This window comes from Kogia breviceps, chromosome 10 (assembly GCF_026419965.1).
Source record: "Kogia breviceps isolate mKogBre1 chromosome 10, mKogBre1 haplotype 1, whole genome shotgun sequence".
NCBI lineage: Eukaryota > Metazoa > Chordata > Mammalia > Artiodactyla > Physeteridae > Kogia > Kogia breviceps.
Genome location: NC_081319.1, coordinates 95,885,170 through 95,904,919, shown reverse-complemented (window position 1 = coordinate 95,904,919; position 19,750 = coordinate 95,885,170). Strand labels below are relative to the sequence as shown.

Here is a 19,750-nt window from a genome sequence, read left to right as displayed (position 1 = left end):
TCTCCAGCAGGTTATTGTAGCAACACAGACTGTAGGCTGAATGACCCTAGTGGATCTTGGGGCAGATGACTTAAACCTCTCTCAGTCCAAGTGTCTTCTTTTGTAAAATAGGTGTGTAGTTAGCACACAGTTGCTGTGGAGTTAAAGTCACGGGGGTGAAGCAGGCCAGATGGTGCCTGCGGTGACCATCCAGTGGGCCTACGTTTCCCAGTGGATTTAGGCAGATGAACAAGGTATTGGAGGAGCCTTCCATTTGAAACTGAGGAGGAATGACACAAAAGACCAGCTGAGGAGAATGCTGTGCCAGAAGAGACAGACCACCCATGGAGCTCTCTAAAGGCAGTCCTTGGCTTTATTGCTAAGGAGCACATGTTTCGATGGAGTACTGTCATTGGGTATTGAGGACGGTAAATTCTAAGTAGGGCAAATGCAAAAGCCTGGGGTGATTTAGAGGTCACAGAATGAAAGGGGATTAACCTGCTAGAAAGCAATTAAGTAATCCTCCAATTGCAAGGAACACTATGGCACTAGTAATGAACTTCCTTGAGCAAAATGGGAACACTTTACATGAACTCTTTGGGGAGGAAGGCCCTCTGTCACAGTGATACACAACTTTTTTTTGATGGATCCTTTTGAGAGGTGGCACATCTTAATTTTTGAGAGAGGTAACAGACAAAGTGGTATTCTTCAGTGGCCACCCTCACTTTTCTCCAGATCAAACTGGCCTTATGTTCCTCATATGCTCGGTTTTCCAAGAGTCTGTATACTTGGCTGAGTTGTGCTGAGCAAGCAATTTACTTGCCAGGATCGTTTATCGGGCTAGTTATGAAGAAACATGAAACCGTCGTGTCCTTAAGTGCCAAGGAGGGGAAGGATGGATCCCCTTTAATTGCTCTGTGACCTCGATCAGTCGTTAAGACTCCAAGACATTTTGCTCAGAGGGTTGGCCCCGCTCCAGACTAGCTGGCCTCCGACCAGGCTTTGCCCTCCCAGCAGATAAAGCAGCTCCCTTCTCCCTGCCAGTGGCTGCTGGCGCGGAGTCAGTATCCTTCTCACAGTTGCCTCTGGCCTCCCCCTCAGTTTCTGGAGAGTCCCTTAGTATCTCTTGTCCTCTCTGAAACCCATTTAGAGAAGGTAGATGGAAGTAAGGATAGTCCTGTTTTGTTTACAGAGCACCTTGCTGGCAGCTGACAGCACTGAAGTCATCAGGATCCACGTCCCAAAGGCCAGGTGCCCCTTCTACCATATTTACGTCTGATAGGATTTGTGGACACTTTCGTGGTGGAGAGAGCACAGACTTGGGCGTTCCGTTAGTCTCTGTGTGGCCTTGATGAAGTCAATTTCTGACTTGTTTCCACTTCTGCTAGGTTGAGTGTGCTGTGTGGTGTGATCTGCACATTCACTTGCTGTGAGGAGATCCAGAGACCTCATTGCATTTGACTGGATGTGTATTGGTTTGTGTACGTTTCAAGCCACAGGTGTAGACAGCCTCGTGGGAAAGACAGTAAGCAGACTATTCCAGCTGTTAATTAAATGATACTTTCTCCCATTGCTGTGGTCGGCTGGGTCGGCACGTGAGCTGACGTGTCAAGAGGGAAAGTGGTTCTCGTTGCCAGGTCCCTCACGTCAGGGCTCTTAGAACACATGCCTTGCCGTGGGGCACTTCCTAAACGTGCGGTCAGACTGGCACATCTGAGAGCACGTAACTGAAGAGGGCGACACTGAGGTGACAGTCATATCATCACTTCCTCCCTGTTCTTCCTGAAAAAGGGTTCTTACGGGCTGAAGGTTTCCAGCTCTCACAAGGCATTACTCTGCCCAAGTTGCAGAAATTCTGACTGTTGAGTTCATTTTGTGTTGCCATCCTATTTCTGGGCACCGCCTCCCCTTGTTGCCAGGTCTGCTAACTTTCCCATTTAGTAAAGCAGAGAGGAAATAAATTGCCTTTGCTCTCACCTGTGGAAAGTGACAGCCGGCTTTTATAGCTTCGAGTTGTTTTTGTCACCGAAGCAATGTGTCAGCCTAATAATGGCACTGACCTGTGGGTGTTGACAGTGCTTCTGCATATGCTACCTCATAGGCCTTTGGGGTCATCACAGATGTTATGTCTGAAGACATAAGTCTCATTGTACAGACAAGTAAACTGAGGCTCCTGACACGTGGGCACGTGACTGCCAAGGTGATGCTTCATCCTGGACTTTTGGATTCCGTGTAGAGTCCTTTTCAGTAATTGGCATCCTTCTTGTGGAAAACGTGTGTGTTATAAGGAAGAGCAGTTCCAGGATGGGCTTCACTGCTCAGGCTTCTCCTATCGCATGAGGAATTAGGGGCTCCCTTTGTGTTTGGCCTTTGGCTGGAGGGCTGTTTCCCAGGCCCTGCTAAACGTACCCCTGCTCGTTGCAGAAATGACATGAGCTGCATGTTTAAAAATTTTATTATAATATTAACTACCTTTTCTTCAGGCATGTGATATTAATTTTCTACTGATACAATAGAGAGAATCCATTTAAATCACGAATATGAATCACTTTAAAGAAAATAGCAGGTGGACATGGCACATAATCTTAGGGTCTATGGATGTGGGTGAGGTTTGGGAAGTCTTAGTGTGAATTCTTGTTCCCTGGTAAATTGTAAAGGCCGACCTGGAAGAGACAGAGGTCATCGTTCAGCGCGTTACCGTTGTCCCAGTCTTTGGGGGCACTTGGCGTTCACGTGTGGGGTGCGTGAGTGTTCAGGGTGAGTACGGATGACTGGTGTGTGAGGGTTGCTGGTGCCTGGATCAGTGCCGGGTACATACACGGTGGGATGAATGGACCCAAGACAGTTGTACCCACTTTCTCCCTCGACTCTCCAGTTTCGAAGGATGGCGCTCTCTCCTCTCCTCTAACTCAGGAAATCAGTAAATAACTATCCCTTTCTCCCCCTACCCAGGCCCTACCAGGTCACTTTGAAGTTTTGTATTTTAATTTAATATGACAGTAGGGGCTGATTGCTTTCATTCTGTTTGTGTATCCTGCAGATCAATCACGAACACCCCAAATTGGGGTGTTGGGGGGGGGACAGCCCAGAGGTTATTAGGTCAAGCTACAGAATTTGACTCCCCAGCTAAATGACAGCAGGCAGGGAATCCCTTTAGGGTCTTTGCAAAATAGAGCTGAGCTATGTTTAGCGTGTTAAGATAAAGAACTGGTCGGGGGAGGGAAGATAATGAGAACGAGGGCTTGTATGTGTACATGATTCACGGAGAAGAATCCAATTTTATAGAAACCACAGCCCAAATTAGAGAAAGCAAGCTTTTGGATTAAAATGATTTCTGTTGTGGTTGTAACATACCACAGTTTGATTTTTGTCCAGATGAAAACATTTGGTTTTCACTTCAGTAAATATTGTGGAGACATTGCCAGCTAATTCTGAAAAGTAATGAAATACGGCTTTGGCAAAGCGCAGATGCGTTCTGCACTCCCGATTCCACCGACTGATCCAAGTTCAGATTTTTTTTCACGTTTGCTAATGTGCTTGAATAATCAGGAGAGAAAAATCTGCCTGCGATTTTAATAGAAAACTGTATATACTAAATACACACGTATAACTGCCCCCCCGCCCATACCCTATGCAATCCTTAACTGTCTTGAAGCACTAAAAGCATTCACTTTTCATTGATTACTCCTTTAAAACTACAGTTTGTAAAGGAGCGAGATGGTGTGATTCTGTGTGATAGGCATCCTGTCTGACTTGCACAAGTGGGGCTTATACCTCTGATGGGGAGAGCCCACCTGAGGACACCAGGTGTGGGTGCTGCAGAGCCCTTCCTTTCTCAGACCCCTTGGTTCCACCTCCTTCGCCTGTGTTTGCAGCAGAGCCCTGCTGTAGAAAGGGAAGGTTGTTATTTTCGTAACTGTAGATCCATGCCCGTTTTTCTGAATGCTGAGCCCACAATGAGCTTTTCAAAAGTTTGCCTCATCTGACATTTGGAGGGAAGACGTTTCCCTAATAAATTTTCTAGAGAGGAAGCTTACCCCTTACGTGCGAGAATCTATAAGTTGCCAACTATTTTTAACGAAAAATTCTAAAAACACGTATAGTCTTCTGTTTTCAAATACTAAATGTTAATTTAACTTGCTGTTTACACAGCCTCAATTTGATTATCTAATATACCTGTTCACCCATTTTATACTGAAGAATGTGGGATAATTTTCACCAGTGATAAACAGCACGGACTTTGGGTGATTTTAGGGCTTTAAACTATCCTTTCCTTCATCTTTTTCTTTTTTTGTATGTGTCTAGCAGGTTCCTCCTCCTCTAAACTTATTTGTAAATTAGATAATTGAGCTAGTATCTAGGCTAAGAAGAAATAAATATGCTCTATGTGAATGTCTTGACTAGTTTGGCTTCTCAGATGCTTTTGGTTTTCTTTTATGTATTTGAGGTTCTTCTCTGGCTATTCTCGAGGTATTACCAGAAAACAGTCAGTGTTTCTCCATCACCTTGATTATGAAATGTGAGATGATCTTACTGGTTTTGTGTCAACAAGAAAGAAAGAAGCTGTTTTTGCTGCCTTTCCCCTAGTGCTGTGCTTTCTCCTGATCTGGAATGTTGGCTTGGCCTCTCCGTGGCTTTGCAGATGGACATGTCAGCGGGGTCTTAGAGGGATTTTCCAGTAGCTACATGGTGACAGAGCTTTGGAGTATGCAGCATTAGACTCTGTTGGATTTAGTCTTTTCTCCTTGCTTCAGTTTGACTACAAGGTTAATGAGAGGTACAGGTATACAGGTCCCCAGTAAAATTCTGGAGGTCTGGTTTTTCTGGGGGAGAAGGCTGTAGTTGATGAGGCCACAACTGCGGGACAGGTTATAGATTGGCAGTGGCTTCTTGAACAAAGCCTGGAGAATAGTAAGGCCATACCCAGGCTTGGGGAGGGTGCTGTCCGTGTTGAGTGACACCTGTGGAGGGGAGAATTGGCACCAGCCTAATATTTGAACCAAGGGCATCTTGACTCTGTTAGTAATTAACTGACCTCTCCGCCTCAGGATCCTTATTATTGAGCATTGGTCCTTTTCCTCCACTTATCCCTTCTCCTTTCTTTGTACGAGCCTCTATTCCCCATCTGGTTTGAGAATCTTCATTGCCTTTTATTTTGTTGATGTTTGATCTTTAGGTCCAGACCAACATGTCAGTCATCTGATGAGAACCCAAATCACCTTTCAGGGTGAAAGCATTCTGCTTTTATCCCCCATGCCTCCATACTTAGAGAAGGTGTGTCCTTTCCCACCTCTGACTGCAGAGGCAGTCCCGTCAGAAAGATTTTGTATCATTGTAAGTTTTGGTTTGAGAGTGAGTCCCTCGGGAAACACACACCTCTGCCTCCCCTTTTACTGGTCTTCTGTTTTCTGTTTCACTTTTCTCTTAGCCTCTGACTGTCTTTTAGAATATGTAACAGGTTACATCACTTTGTTTATATTTGCCGAGAAGCTGTTTAAAGAAATGGATTCATGGGACTTCCCTGGTGGTCCAGTGGTAAGGAAATCCGCCTTACAGTGCAGGGGACTCGATTTGATCCTTGGTCGGGGAACTAAGATCCCACATGCCGCGGGGCAGATAAGCCCGTGGGCCACAACTACTGAGCTCACACGCCTCAACTAGAGCCCGCAGTGCCACAAACTACAGAGGCCCATGCGCTCTGGAAACCACGCGCCACAGCTAGAGAGAAGCCCGCGTGCCGCAACAGAAGATCCCACATGCCTCAACGAATATCCCGCGTGCCGCAGCTAAGACCCAACGCAGCCAAAAATAAATAAAATAAATAATAAATCTATCTATATATATAAAGAAATGGATTCATAAGATTGGTTGTTTTCTGCTTTTGTTGAAGAAATTACCCCATATGCTTTCTTTAAGATGTTAATGAAACTTGGATTCTGAACTGAGCTCCTGAACATCCCCTCCATTTTAGTTCTTTGGAACATAAATTTAATGTTCACCCCATTCTCAGAGTCTTGAATGTAAGGAATGTGATGCTTTATGCACTGGGTTTGAGTTTCAAAGACTCAAGAGAGTCTGTAGGTGGCAGTTAATTATTTCTCGTGTGTTTCATGTAGATTTTACCTGATTTTGTTTGAAACATAGGTTTACTTTCCCCCTTTGAAAGTTACTCCCAAATGGCCTCTGTTCTCCTGAGGGGGCAGGACAGAGGAAGGTGAAGGGGGTGGGTAACGGCTTACTTCCTGGAATTACAGCCTTTAATCCTGCTTCCCTCCGACAGAGGGCGGAGTGGGCTGTGGAAGTTACCGCGGGGACTACACAAAAACCTGCTCTTCCCAGGACTAACCCATGTTCTGGTTTCAGCCGCTGGTCAGTGCATCCAAGATAGTGTGTAGGAAGGCTCTTCTTTAAAGGAAGTGAGATGTATTATGTTGATCTCGAAGGAACTTGAAGAGATTTATTTAACCTATTCCTTCTCATTCTACTGAAGAGGGAAATGTAATGGCTGAGTCTGTAACTTCCAGGTGTTGAGTCCCCAGCTCTGTCTGTCTGTCAGCATGTAGTGTGTTACCTTGTGTCATGTTACATGCTAGAATGAGTTGGAGTTTATGGTAAATTATCTTTTCTTTTCAAAAACTCAGAACCTCTTTTGAGTGCTGAAACAAGGTTTCTCCTGCTTTTTCTGAAGTACTTAAAAAATCAGATTTAGGAAAGGAGCTAACGGTATGGCTATATTTGCCTGTGGAGGTACTTAATGTATGTGTGTGTGGATGGTAAGTTCCAGCTGAAAACTTCCAAGTAGGAAGCTAGTAAGGGTGGTGTCTCCTCTTTTTCTCTTCAGTCTTGTACCAATTGTAAAACTGCTTAGTACAAGGGTAAATATATTGTTCCAGTGGAAATAAGGCCAGATATTTCCTCCTCCTTTTTTTTTTTTGAAAAACATCATCTCTAACTTCTATTTGATTAGACGGTTTCCCCCAAAGCCTGTGTCAGACCTTCTTTCTGTTGAGAACCTGCTTCCGATTGGAAGTGATCAAAGGGGAGAAAACAAAGGAAATGGCTTTTGTCAGAGTGTATCCAATTCTGTTATGTACAGAATTTTTGTCACATACATCCCTGTGGAGTTTCATTTCCATTCAGTGGTGTGACCCACATAACTGGTGGGGTTTTGAGTATTGGTAGGTCATTGGCGACAAGAGGAAGGTACTGTCTTTGTCTTTGTGTCTCTGGGAGCTGGGCGGCTTTGGTTCCCACGTCAGTGCCGTGACAGCCACTCAGTCACGTCCGTCTCCTTGTTGGGACATGCAGCCCCGCGGTTGGGCAGGGATGGTTTAAACCATTGTGGTTGAAGTTTGAGGTCCCTCTTTGGGAAGGAGAGCAAATTTGGTTACTTGAATCTTGACCGGTGTTGCTGGAGTGTTAGCTCATTCACAGGAAACTGTCGAGAAGAAATGAACTTCACATGTATTAGTTCTTCTGTTACTTGATAGTAGCTCTCCTCAAGATACCTAATGGGAAAGAAGATTGACATGTGGCCAGAAATTAACTCAGGTGCTTAAAAACTTTCATCAATTAATCAATTAATTTGGAGGATTTGTAACAGCCTTCGGTCCCAAACAGTATACCAATTAATTGACACATCTCCTTCTGAAAATTCATGATGTGATAAAGAAGAACTGTATTGTGCTTCTTTGTAATATTGAGCTTATTTTCTGGTGTTATTGTTCTGTCTTATGTTCAGAAACAAGACCATTTGGGGAATGAGGAGGTTAAGGTGTGAAAGGAGTAAGGGATGTGTATGAAGAGGGTTTTTTATTTTTTTAAACCAGCCTTTCAGTTAGTGTTATGCAGGAATTTATTTTAATAATTTAACATGCTATTAACCTGCTCATCATATCAAAGTAGCTTCCAAATATATTGTCGTTTTGGGGAACCCATCCCTGTCATTCACCGCATATGAATATGAGATAGTTTCCTTCTCTAAGGAAATGTCATATTTTGTTTTTACTACTTGCTTCTGTCTGATTGTCTCTTCTTTCATTTTAAGTTTGTTAGCTCAAATTCATACTTTTTAAGTCTAGAAAGTTAAAGACATAACCCAGAATAGTCTCTTGTCCTTGACACTGTGGGTAGATTTTTTTAAAAAATTTTATTAATTTTTCTTGCTCAGTTCAGTCCTTGGTGGTGTTTCCCTTCCTTTCCTAAGAACTATTCAAATGAGATCTTGAAAATTTTCGTTTGTTATGTCTGGTGAATGGCATCAGCCCCCTGCTGGAGGATTTTGCTTGAAACCTGTGAAAAGGACACAGATGGAGTTATATTTCCTGGGGGAGGTTTGAAAAATAAATTAAAAATGGCAGTAGAGATAAATAGCTTTGTTTTATCTGCTCAGTCATGAGGATTTAAGCTTGTAACTTAACGAATGGCTCCATTTGAAGCGCACCCCTGGAAGGGGTGAGGATCCAGGCCTGTGTTTATGCGCCTTCTTTTAAACCCACTAGGTTCTCCTGCGCTGCCCAACAGCATGGTTTATTTCGGAAGCTCTCAGGACGAGGAGGACGCCGAGGAGGAAGATGATGAGACAGAAGACGTCAAAACAGCCGCCAACAGCGCTTCCGCTCCATGCCAGTCAACCCCCAGGAAAGGAAAAACCCACAAGCATGTTCACAATGGACATGGTAGGCCCACTGTTGAATTTGGGTTAAAAACGATAAAATCCAAAGCTTTGGGTGAAAGGTAGACTCGATCGTAAGTTGAGAAGATGAAGGCTGCAGAGCTGGCTGGTGGCGAAGCTCGTTGTGGATGCCCCTTTAAGGGCCAGGCACTTAGCAGACGTTGGTGTGACACGGTGCAGTCAGGTATGTCCTAGACAGATAAATTGTTAAGATGAGGATATGCATATTCTTATGTTTGCGGAGGTGATGATAAACTCCATAGGAGCGGCAGGCGTAGGAATTGGAAGAGGAAGACGTCACATCTAAACAGAGATGGTCAAGATGAGCTCGTGAAGACGCTATTGTGATCAACTTAACTGTTGTGCTTTTAGCAGGCAGAGGAGATAGTGAAGAAAGGGAAGTGTTATCCAGTGTGTGAAATCAAGTACACGCACAGGTATTGTGAACTAGACTGATTGTTTTTTTTTTTTTTTCCCCCTCGACTGTTAACATTGTGGGGGAGGACGTGTAGCCCACAAAACAGGAACAAAAGGTTGAATCTGAGAGAGAGAAAAGTCTAAATAAGTTGGCTGTGGAAAGTGCTCAGTGGTTTTTCAACAGCGAGGTGACTTAATTGGAGTTACATTCTGGAAAGATTAAGCTGGCATCAATTAAGAGGATTTCATAAAGGGAAATGATTTAAAGACGAGGAAACACATTGACAGGCTGTAATTGTAGGCAATTACCTGGCCAGAGGTAAGGAGGGACTAACAGGTGGTCATGGCAATGTAAATGGGAGGAGGACATAAGTACACAAATGTGTATGTAGATATAGAAATACCGCAGGGAGTAGGGTTGAGAGAGCTTGATGACTAACTGGATTACCGTGGGGTGGGGGGAAAGGAAGTAAGAAAAGAGGAAAGAAAAGGAGAGTGGAGCAAAGAACATAAGGTGGAGAGGTGATGGCTGTTTTCTGTGAGTTCTTAACCAGGTTCTTTGCTCGAGATCATACTTCCGTTGGGGCTCGCAGAGACCCGAGAAGGTAGAGCGTCCCCGTCTACAAATGGCAGAAAACCAGTGCTGCCAGTAAGTGATTGAGGCAGAGGAAAGCTTCTCATTTTTTTCCCTCCACGGCTGTGCACTGAACTACTCCTTGTCTTTCTGGACCCAATGGGAAGTAGAGGTGCAGGACCAGCATCGCTTAGATGTGACAGGAATCTGTCTCACACGCACCCTTGTTGGGCATTTTTGCCTTGTCAGTTGAGTGATTATTCATCTGTCCTGCTTCTTGCTTAGGGCTGTGTTTAGGTGGCATAGAGACATGACAAAATGTGTCTTAAGGACCTGACAGTTTGTTGGGGAGATGAGGTTAATAATCTCGGGGCATAACTCAGTATTTCTCAGCCTCCGCCTCCTCATCTGTAAGGTAGGGATTAAGTGAAGTGTTTGTGTAGCCAGTGTTAGCTGTGTGTGTAGACATGTTCATAGTTAAGGGGTGGCTTCTCTAATTTCCTTTTAGTGGGTGGTCTTTCAGAAATCCCCTTTGTGAGAGGGTGGATTGAGGGCTGTTTTCCATGAGTGACAGTAAAAATTTGAGTGTTTTCAGGATGGGTTCATCTACGTTCTCTCTTTGGATTCCATCTACTTACTCTACAGCAGAGTCATTGGGAGGTGGTCAGGGCAGGAGGTGTTTCTTGCTTTACAGTTGAAGAAATGGAAGATCTGATGTCTTGCACCCATCACCCAAAGTGGCAGATGGCAGTCAAGATTTTTGAAATGCCCCCCCGCGCTGGACACTACTCTATATTGTAAGGGTGAGCATGTGAATGGTTGTGCTTTGTGACGGGTCCAGTCTGTGCTGTGATGGTGGAGCTACCACTCTCATCTGGTCGACAGCAGCAAATAGCCAGTGCCACAGGCCGTGGCCTGCGAGACACAGCTCTGCGTGGGTCTCCAGTTGTGCGGTTGCGACATGGCTTTCATGTCTTTAAAAGCCCAAAGGATGGCAGTGCTTGCTTCTGTGCAAGGCCAGTGGGAGGAGTGGGCTGAAGCCAGCTCGGAAATGCACAGGCCGTTTGGAAAGCGTCTCCAGTTTCAAGTGACCCAGAGGAAGAGGAGAGTTTTGTTGAAAAAGAGAAGTCAGCTTTGGAGAAGGCCAGTTTCTGCCTCAGATTCGGTATTTCAGAAAAACAGAGAGTTCTCAATACCGAGTTAGCCGAGCTTACTTACCTGCCCTGTTCTGCATCCTCTGAGACATGAAGAAGGCCAATGACAGGGACGCAAACTGCCACCAGCAGGTTATTAAAGCAAGACTTAGTGGCGCTGGGGAGTAAGCCCCCCCGGCAGGAGGGCGTAAGGAGGTTCCTGAAGGTCCCGTCCCCAGCAGCAGCGGAGATTCGAGGGCTACCACCCAGAAGTGGTAAAGCGAAAATGTAATAATCTTTGAAAACTGGACATTTAGCTGTGGAATAGTGTTCCTTTCCCAGCCGTTTCTAGATAATTGAAATTATACTATAACACCAAATTGCATAACACACACGTTTGTCCGTCCGTCCGTCTCCCCCCCCCCCCCCCCCCCGTTCTGTTCCCATAAAGGTCTTTATCAGCATCAACTAGTCATCAGTATCTTCGTTTCCTGCCCCTTTTAAGGCTTAATTAGCTGTGTCTTGCTGGGTAGGCATTTATTTCATTTCTCTGATTCTTAATTTCCTCTTCTGTGAAACAAGCAGGATAGTGTAGATGGACATTCATTTGTTCCTTCCTTCATTTATATCCCGGAATAAAGAAATAGTTAGTGCGTGCGTCTCGGGTACAGGAATCGTTACCATTGAGATCTATGTTACGGTGGATGGTGGGCATTGCTGTGTGTTAAAGGGAAGTGGCTTTTCCAAGATGACCTGATTAACTGGGTGAAGATCCTTAACTAAAATTTTATTCCTGGCATCCATTTTTTTCCTCCCTCAGACATTAGTACCATTTTCAGATTAAAAACATTTATACCCCACCCTGTTTTCATCTCCTTCTCGTTCCCGTCTATACTGTATCTTCTTGCCCCTGTTATGACCCATAGGAGACTTGGTACCCTGTTGTCTCCCGCAGCAGACGAGTTGCAGAACGGCAGCACTGCGCCCCAGGACGCCAGGGGTTTTCACAGGAACCCTCCAAGCAGTCCGGCTGGGATCACTGAGAACTCTGTTTCCATGATTAACAAATACAGATCAAACAGTGGCAGAATTCCCGTGGCAGCTTGAACTTGTCTTTCCTGCTTTGTTTTTACTGAGACCCTCTTCTCTGTAAATATAGAGCAGTTTCTTGAAATTCCTTGTAATAGGATTTCATCGTGGGTACCTGTCAGTTATAAAAGCGGATATTTGTTTAAACGTGACATCTGTCAACAGAATGACACAGATATTCCTAAAGAGGGTTCACTTGTACTAGAAAGTTCTCTGCGGGAGTACAGAAGATGTTTACCTGGTCTGTTGCCATTGGGCCAGTGGCTTTATCGGTAAAGAAAGTAGATAGATGGTCGGTGAATATGTATATGAGGGAGCTGCTTGGGCTCACCCAGGACCAGCCCTGACTGACTTTGTTTCTTCCCTCTGGGGTTCAGAGGGGGCCTCCTTCAGGTTCAGAAAACTGAACTTTTGCGGTTCAGGTTCAGAGAGCAGCTGCAGAGCCCCAGGCTTGAGTAGATTCTCAAGGCACCGCCGACTGCTGGCTTCCTAGTGAACAGCAGGCGGTGCCAGAGGGCTCCTGAGCCGTGAGGCCCACCACCTGGGCTTGCTGCTCCCCAGAGTGGGCGACAGGGCCCTGCGGTGTGACACCCGTGACACGAGGAGGCCAGTGATGCTCTTGTCCCGCCTCACGTGCAGCCCCCCCCCATCCCCTGATTTTAGAGGGCACTTGGTGAACATAAGCTGAGAATCATTCTTGAGAGTGAAGTGAGTTCTCTGAGTGCGTGGGAAGAAAAGGCAGGGTGCAGGTGCAGCGCGTGAATGAGATGAGGGTGTTCCTTTTCCCTGCCCTTGCCTTAGTTTTTGATTGACTGAGTGATTGATACTTGCCTCAGTTTTACTCCCTCATTTTCCAAAAAGTAAAATCTACAGATCATCTCCGTTTCCTTCTGATTTGGGACTCAGGTGAAAAGTGTGCAAGTGTTAAAATAGATTTTCTAACGCGGAAAACCTGGGTGAGGCCATAATCACCATGTGGTCAAGCAGGTCTTCAGAATTGCGGACTTTTTCCACATGAGAGAATGGAAAAGCAAGCTGCCTTCGTGCTCTTCTCCTCGACCCAGGATCTCTCTTGCCCAGCGGTGCTTGCCCCTGCTTCGTATGCTGGAGATGTCGAGGAGTGTCGGGAAATCCAGCAGCATCCGTACCCTCCCCCGGGAGCAGAACCCTCACTGAAATGTGGGGAGATAAATGCACAGAAAACAAAATGGGGAAAACTAACTCTTTATTATGGGGGTGGCTTTGGCCCCAAACCCTGATTTGGCGGCAGGTCCAAAGTTTTATTTAGGCTGTGTTGGTTTGAAGAAACGAGAACCCAAGCTGCCGATGGTGTCCTGCTTTATCTCGTTTCTCCCCTCAACGTGAACCCCGGTGAAGCAGCGGTTTCCCTACAGAGCAGGAGTGGGGCTAGTGGAAGCTGAAGCCAGGAGAGAACGCACACTCCCCCTGCTCTCCCCCTAGGTGTCTAATGGGGCCTGGCTGGGGCAGCGCTCAATTTCCCAGGGAGAGGAGCCCTGACCCCAGGCGTCCCCTGCCAGAGCCTGGTGTCCCCAGGCACATGTTGAGTTGTGCAAACATCACAGAGGACTCAAATGTTCTCATTTATAACCCACTGTGCATCCTAATGGAAGTGGATGTGTTTATTAAAATGCATAATCTGAAATGACAAGGATGGCATCACACGTGCTTTTGACCTTGGCTCAACACTCAAGGGTTACAATAACAATGCCTCCAGCAGCTTCTATTTCGATGGCTCTTCAGAGTTTCCAGAATGTGCTTCAGTATACAAAACCTCAAATGATCCTAACAATAGAGCCTTTAGGTAATCTCTGTATTTGGCCATCAAACAACACAATCAAAACGTCTCTTGTATTTGTGTTACAAGTTGATATATGAAGGAAGGGGCTCTGGTTTTGTTTTTGTTTTTGTTTTTATTTTTGCAGTACGCGGGCCTCTCACTGCCGCAGCCTCTCCCGTTGCAGAGCACAGGCTCCGGACGCGCAGGCTCAGCAGTCATGGCTCACGGGCCCAGCCGCTCCGCGGCACGTGGGATCCTCCCGGACCGGGGCACGAACCCGCGTCCCCTGCATCGGCAGGCGGGCTCTCAACCACTGCGCCACCAGGGAAGCCCAAGGGGCTCTGTTTTTGAGAAGTTCTCGTCATTGGTAATTCTAAGTGAGGTAGGGTAGAGGAATTAATGCTTGTGTCTGGAATGATTCTGGCTTTGGTTTTTCCACGGTGGTGAGGCATTCCTTACCCTTTGCACAGGAGAGCTCTGAGGGTGGAGTTTTTACATCAGCCCCATATTGTATATTCTCCACACGCTTGTTTTGCACTTAATGAACAATGGAAGGAATAGCAGAGACCACTGTTTCTTTGTGTGCTCCTCTTTTTCTGAAGAAGGACATTTCTCACAAGTCTTTCTCTTTTCTTTTTTTTTTTTTTTTTACAAGTCTTTTTAAAACAACATGTCATCGGACTCACAGCTGGAATAATTTAATTGCTTTTGGATTGACATGGTGGGGAGGGAGAGTTGTTGTGTAAGGGCCAAAAAGCGGTTGCTTGGGTGACTTCACCACATTCCTGCCCTGTGGTTGCCTTTGAGGTGCAGTCCGCAGCTCCCCTGTCCGGGTGGTGGAGGGGTGGCTTGTGTGGGCAGAGCCAGGGTCCCCCCCTGTGCCACGGGGAGATGCTCTCCAGCTGAGAAATGCTCTTTTCTTTTACCTTCCACCCCTCTTCCATTTGGGGCCACTTGGCCTAGTGGTTGAGATCAGGACACTAGATGCTTGTCTGCCCATATGTGGTTGCAACTTCGGGCAGTTTTAGTTTTCTTATCTTTAAAAAGGTAGTAGGAGTGCTTTTTCATAGGTTTAATTTTTCATTAATTAATTAATTAGTGGCTGTGTTGGGTCTTCGTTGCTGCGCGTGGGCTTTCTCTAGTTGCGGTGAGCGGGGGCTACTCTTCATTGCGGTGCGCAGGCTTCTCATTGCAGTGGCTTCTCTTGTGGTGGAGCGCGGGCTTCAGTTGCTGTGGCTCCCGGGCTCTAGATCTCAGGCTCAGTAGTTGTGGCGAACGGGCTTAGTTGCTCCACGGCAAGTGGGATCTTCCTGGACCAGGGGGCAGGCAGATTCTTAACCACTGCGCCACCAGGGAAGTCCTTTCGTAGGTTTCTGTGACTGGCGAATGAGTCAATATAGGTTCTATTCCTTTGTGGTATAGAGAACACTGTATTGGCTGTTAACTCCACGTGTGAGTGAGACGATCCGGAAGTCTAGAAGGACCTTGCAGTTGATAAGAGAATCCTGGAAAGGTAGTACGTTTCAAATACCTGGCATGCAGTGAGGGCTGCCCGAGGGGGCTGTTAGCATTGTGACGTTACTGACCGCATCTGAAGGAGTTGCTCCGAGTGTGGTAGATGGTCGCCGGTGGCACCTGTCCACCAGTAGGACCAGCCCGTCCCCGTTTGTTTTCATCTTGCTGAAGCGTTTCCGCTCTCGGTCCACGCGATATACACGGATATACATGCACAGCTAGGACCGCTCTGGCCCCTGGTAGTTTGGTGTGCGGACGGACACCTGGCTTTCCCATTAGGGTTCAGGAGTGGGTAGCGATGGCGTTTCATTTGGGGGTGATGAAAACATTTTAAACTTGTATTTTTGTGGTGATGGTTGCTCAGCTCTGTGAATATGCCAGAATCCACTGGACGGTACGCTTTGAATGGGTGGCTCACATGCTATGTGAATAATAGCTTACTAAAGAGAAACAAAAGTCTGTTCCGTCGTGAGTGAGTGACAGATGCACTCAGCACAGCGCCGGGTGCTTGATGAGTTCTCAGAAAGGGGTGCTGGCTACTGTCCTGTTGCTGGCCTCGGGCCCCGTGCCTCTTCTAAAGAACTGCAATACTCTGCAGTTCTGAAGAAATTAAGATAATGTATTCGATTTTCAGAATCTTTAAACAGTTTTGTTGTCCATACTTGCCTGGGACACGTTTGTATCATACGTGTTACAAATTGAGTCGCTGAGCTGTTCAGCCAGCTGCTCAGTATGTAGTATTTCCAGCTAAATTCATCCGGCTTGTTGTAAGGGGACTGTTTAGTCCCTTGGGAAGTTGTGCTGTTCCTGGAGACTATACGGTGTGACTGTAGGATTTCCAAAAGTCATTCCTTTCCTGGCTGGAGGGTTGGTGTGGTACAATAGCAGATCCACAGAATTTATTTGGAGAACCTTGAAAACAGTCCTTATTACAATGCAGATATTTCTGTATTTGGTTTTCTGTGCTAATATTTTTATTCTGCAAATAACCAATTCTTCTATAACTTGTAGAGTGACTGTGTACATGGAGTGCCTTCCAGTTTAACTCTTGGCACACTTTCAAGGTGTGTCTCTCTCCCCCAGTTTGTTGTGAATAGTTAGAGCTTCCTTGTTCAGATCCGAAGGTGGGCTAGAGACTTGCCATTCACTTCAGAAGTGGTTGGCCTTTTAGAATTCGTATCCTTGAATGCAGGGCTTTATGAAACCCTGAGCTACAAAACCAGTTCATTCATTTGCTCTTCCAGAGTTGACGCCTGTCCCCCTCTGAGGATAACCCATAGTTCTCTGCTCTGTCTTATTTCTGGAGGGTGAGAAAGTATGAGATTCCTCTTGGATCACTGCCCACCCTCCCAACAGGCCCTCAGCCCCGGGCAGTCCTCTGGCCCTGCCATGGCTCGTTGGAGAATGCAAGAGCCATGGAGCCACCTGAGTCGGGGACAGGCAGGGGGTCAGTCACCATGTGGCCACCCGTCTTGTCCTTTCCTCGGCTCCTTTGGGGGCCAAGGGGGCCAAGAAACCATTTTTCAATGACAGAAGTCAAGCCATTCATTCGGATTGATGGTCTTTCTGATGCCCTGACCTTTATATGCTCATAAAGGTCATGTGCCATTTTCAGACTTTGGTATCTGCAGTTATCAGGATCCTATGTAAGAAAGGTGTTTAATTGGTAACTCTGTCAGGTACGTTACATCAGTATCCATAACGTATTCACATTTCTAGATCTCGGAACCCTGGTATGGTAAAAACCAAGTTTTGACAGGAAAAACATTCTATGACTTACAGATTCAGGGTCTTACAAAGAGAAGAAAATCTAATTTGCTTTAAAAATTCTTTTCAAGAGATTTGTTTCCTGTTACACACGTAACCGAAGTGATAAGATTTCAGTGAGTGGAAATTCCAGAGGGCTTTTGCAAATTCCGTGTAAACCAGTAGAACTTGCTTGTGATACTGGATCAGGGTGCTTGGAGGCCTCTGTAGGTTTCAGCCCTTGCTGTGGGCTCCCAGCCTGAGCGAGATCCTCATGGGGCTTATGCTGACCTACAAGTCCTGGCTTTCTCTACCTTGACACGTGACTGCTGTAGCTAAGTCAGTGGAGCCGTTTTTACCCAGGGCAAACCGGGTTACAGCACTCACACAGGCGGCATTAAAATCCTTTTGAACTGTTGGCACAGGTTGGCAGACATATTCCATTGTTTTCAGACAATAGTGACTCAAAGTTGAACTGGCTCCAGGGAGCAAGTGCGGCTTTTGTACAGTAACAAGGATTCAATGCCAGCCGATTGATGGAGTCTGTCTTCCCCGAGTCAGGACGCCTTGTAATGACACGAAGCTTACATTTAAATATCTGGCTCCAGATCAGAAACTTGGCGTGCTTCTCTTCTCCTTTCTGTAGCGCAGTCTTCTCTCTTTAGAGCGATTCTTTTTTTGTCCCTTCGATTTGTTTTGGGGGTGGGACAGGAGCAGGTCTTATTTTATGTAATTTGGGGGTTAGTCCCATGTTCAACTTCCTGCTCCTTCTCTCCTCCTGTGTATCGTGTGTCTGCTGGCAGACCTTCCGGCCCAGCCTTCGGTAATGGCTCTTGTATTTCTCCTTCAAGGTGGAGGTTAGATGTGCTGGGTCATCTCGGGATATCATAGGACTTTTGCCAGATGCCAAGCAAGGAGTCCTCTTTCCTACTCACCTAATAAAAAACTTGCTGTCGTTCAGATGAGGTGCCTTTGGCAGCACAAATAATTAGCAAGATTGGGGCGCCTGGCTCTGGCAGGGGAAGGAGGCAGGAAGGAGTGCCTCTGCTGGCCTGTGCCCTCTGTTTAAAGGGAATGACTGTTTTCAGATGTGGGTCTTTGTTGTCATAGCAGGCGCTTTTAAGAAGATCAGCTTTCTTATATTTGCACAACTCCTTTCTCTGAAGAACGGGTAGCATTTTACATACTTTATTTTGAATACTTTAGCGATTCCTGGAGGGCAGATAAGGGCAGGCAGCTGGTTTGTTTTGTAGTTGCGGGAATTGAGGCGCAGATGTGTTTGGATCTGGTGGCTAGAAATTGCAACCAGACTATCCCTGTCCCTCCAAGAGGTTGTGTATGGAGTGAGGGTTTTAAAGACCTTACGATCAGCGTTTTGTCGACTGCCTTGTGGATCCCCCAGGAGTCTCGTCGGGATCTGTGTGGACAGAGTCGGATGGGGGAACATCATTTAGTACAGACTCTGGAGCTGTAGACGTGAGTTCCTCCTTGGAAAGCATCGCTTCCCACCTTACAAACGATCGCGGCGTTTCTGGTGAAGATGTTTCTAAAGTGCCTTCTTGCCTGTTTCTTTTTCATCCCTTTCTGGGAGCAAACCTTACCTTCTGAAGTGACCCTAAGTCAGAATACCAGCCTTTGGATTTAAAGGTTTTGCTCTCGCCGTGGTGTGGAAACCCTCGTCTGCAGACCATTTAACTTTCAGAGTGTGTGTATACAAATCAATATATTTGTCTCTGTTCATCAATGCAGAGCTGTTTGTATCTGAGCACAATACAATTTCCTAATATGGTTCACCGTGATAAATGCTTTTTTCCCTCTCCTTAAAGAAATGAGTCCAATTATTTCTTTTAATTGGAGACTCTGTGTGTGTGTGTGTGTGTGTGTGTGTGTGTGTGTGTGTGTGTGTCCGTCCTCTGTACATCTCGAACTTTCTGTCTCTTAGGTTCACAGGGTTTAGGCCTCTCCTGTGAGAGCGAATATTTTTTCCTTTCCCCTTCTCTCCTCTTCTGGAGAATCTTACAAATTAAGACAAAAGATAATTACTTGGCGGAGCAAAACTGCAGGTTCCCACGACACTTAAAACTAATGAGCTGTTGAGGACAAAACATACCTCGTCTCAGGCACCATCATCTTCACCTAACAAGCGCCCCCCACCCACCTCCCAGTAACACGTGAGTTGACTTTTTGGCCGTGTTTGCCATTTGGGTGTTCGGCTGCTGTAAAACGGCAAGATGGTTACAGAAAGGGGATTCCTTTGAAAACTCTCCCTTCATTTGCAAATCACAGTTAATTTTATTCAGTTTTTAATTTTGGTATTTTTGAAAACCTTCCCCTTTCCCGATCATCTGATCAAAATAGTCTTTAGTAGAAACTTGTGCTGCAGTTCCCAGAGCGGCCGCTTTGGTTCATTACGTTAAGGGCGCGTGCCTCCCTCTCTCCTCTCCGGTCTGTGATCAGGGCCCCCTTTCCCCACAGTGTTTTCCTGGGGAGTCATTTTTGGTGCTTGTGGTGTCAGAGCTCCTGCAGGGCATTAGAACAGAAGCGGGGTTGTGCATTCCGTTTCAGGTACGGACAATGGCAGTGAAGGCTCTGTCCTCCCACCCCCGGATCTCAGACGTTGCTGGCTAAGCACAGTGCCAGCTGTTAACTAAGTTCCTTCAGGTCTCTTTCTAGCAACTGGCCTCACCCCCATGCGTCACCTGGAAAAGAAAAGAGTGGCAAACCGTGCGCACTGGTGCCGATGCCCGTCTGGCACTGACCCTGTCGTGGTGTGGTGATCCTTACAAGCTAACACGTGCCCGCTGCTGCCGCAAAGATCCTTTCTA

The 19,750-nt window shown here is 46.2% G+C and overlaps 1 protein-coding gene across 4 annotated transcripts in view; it reads left to right on the top strand.

Annotated features, from left to right (window-relative positions):
• The window catches only part of JARID2 (jumonji and AT-rich interaction domain containing 2), a 242,420-nt gene that overhangs the window by 186,458 nt on the left and 36,212 nt on the right, over positions 1 to 19,750 (top strand). For all 4 annotated transcript variants that reach the window (XR_010835163.1, XM_067006734.1, XM_059076488.2 and 1 more), the window contains exon 5: positions 8,481 to 8,657. Coding sequence is in view for 3 of the 4 variants with exons in the window: in XM_067006734.1 (XP_066862835.1) it covers positions 8,481 to 8,657 (177 nt within the window). In the remaining variant the exon portion in view is untranslated. The remainder of the gene's footprint in view (positions 1 to 8,480; positions 8,658 to 19,750) is intronic.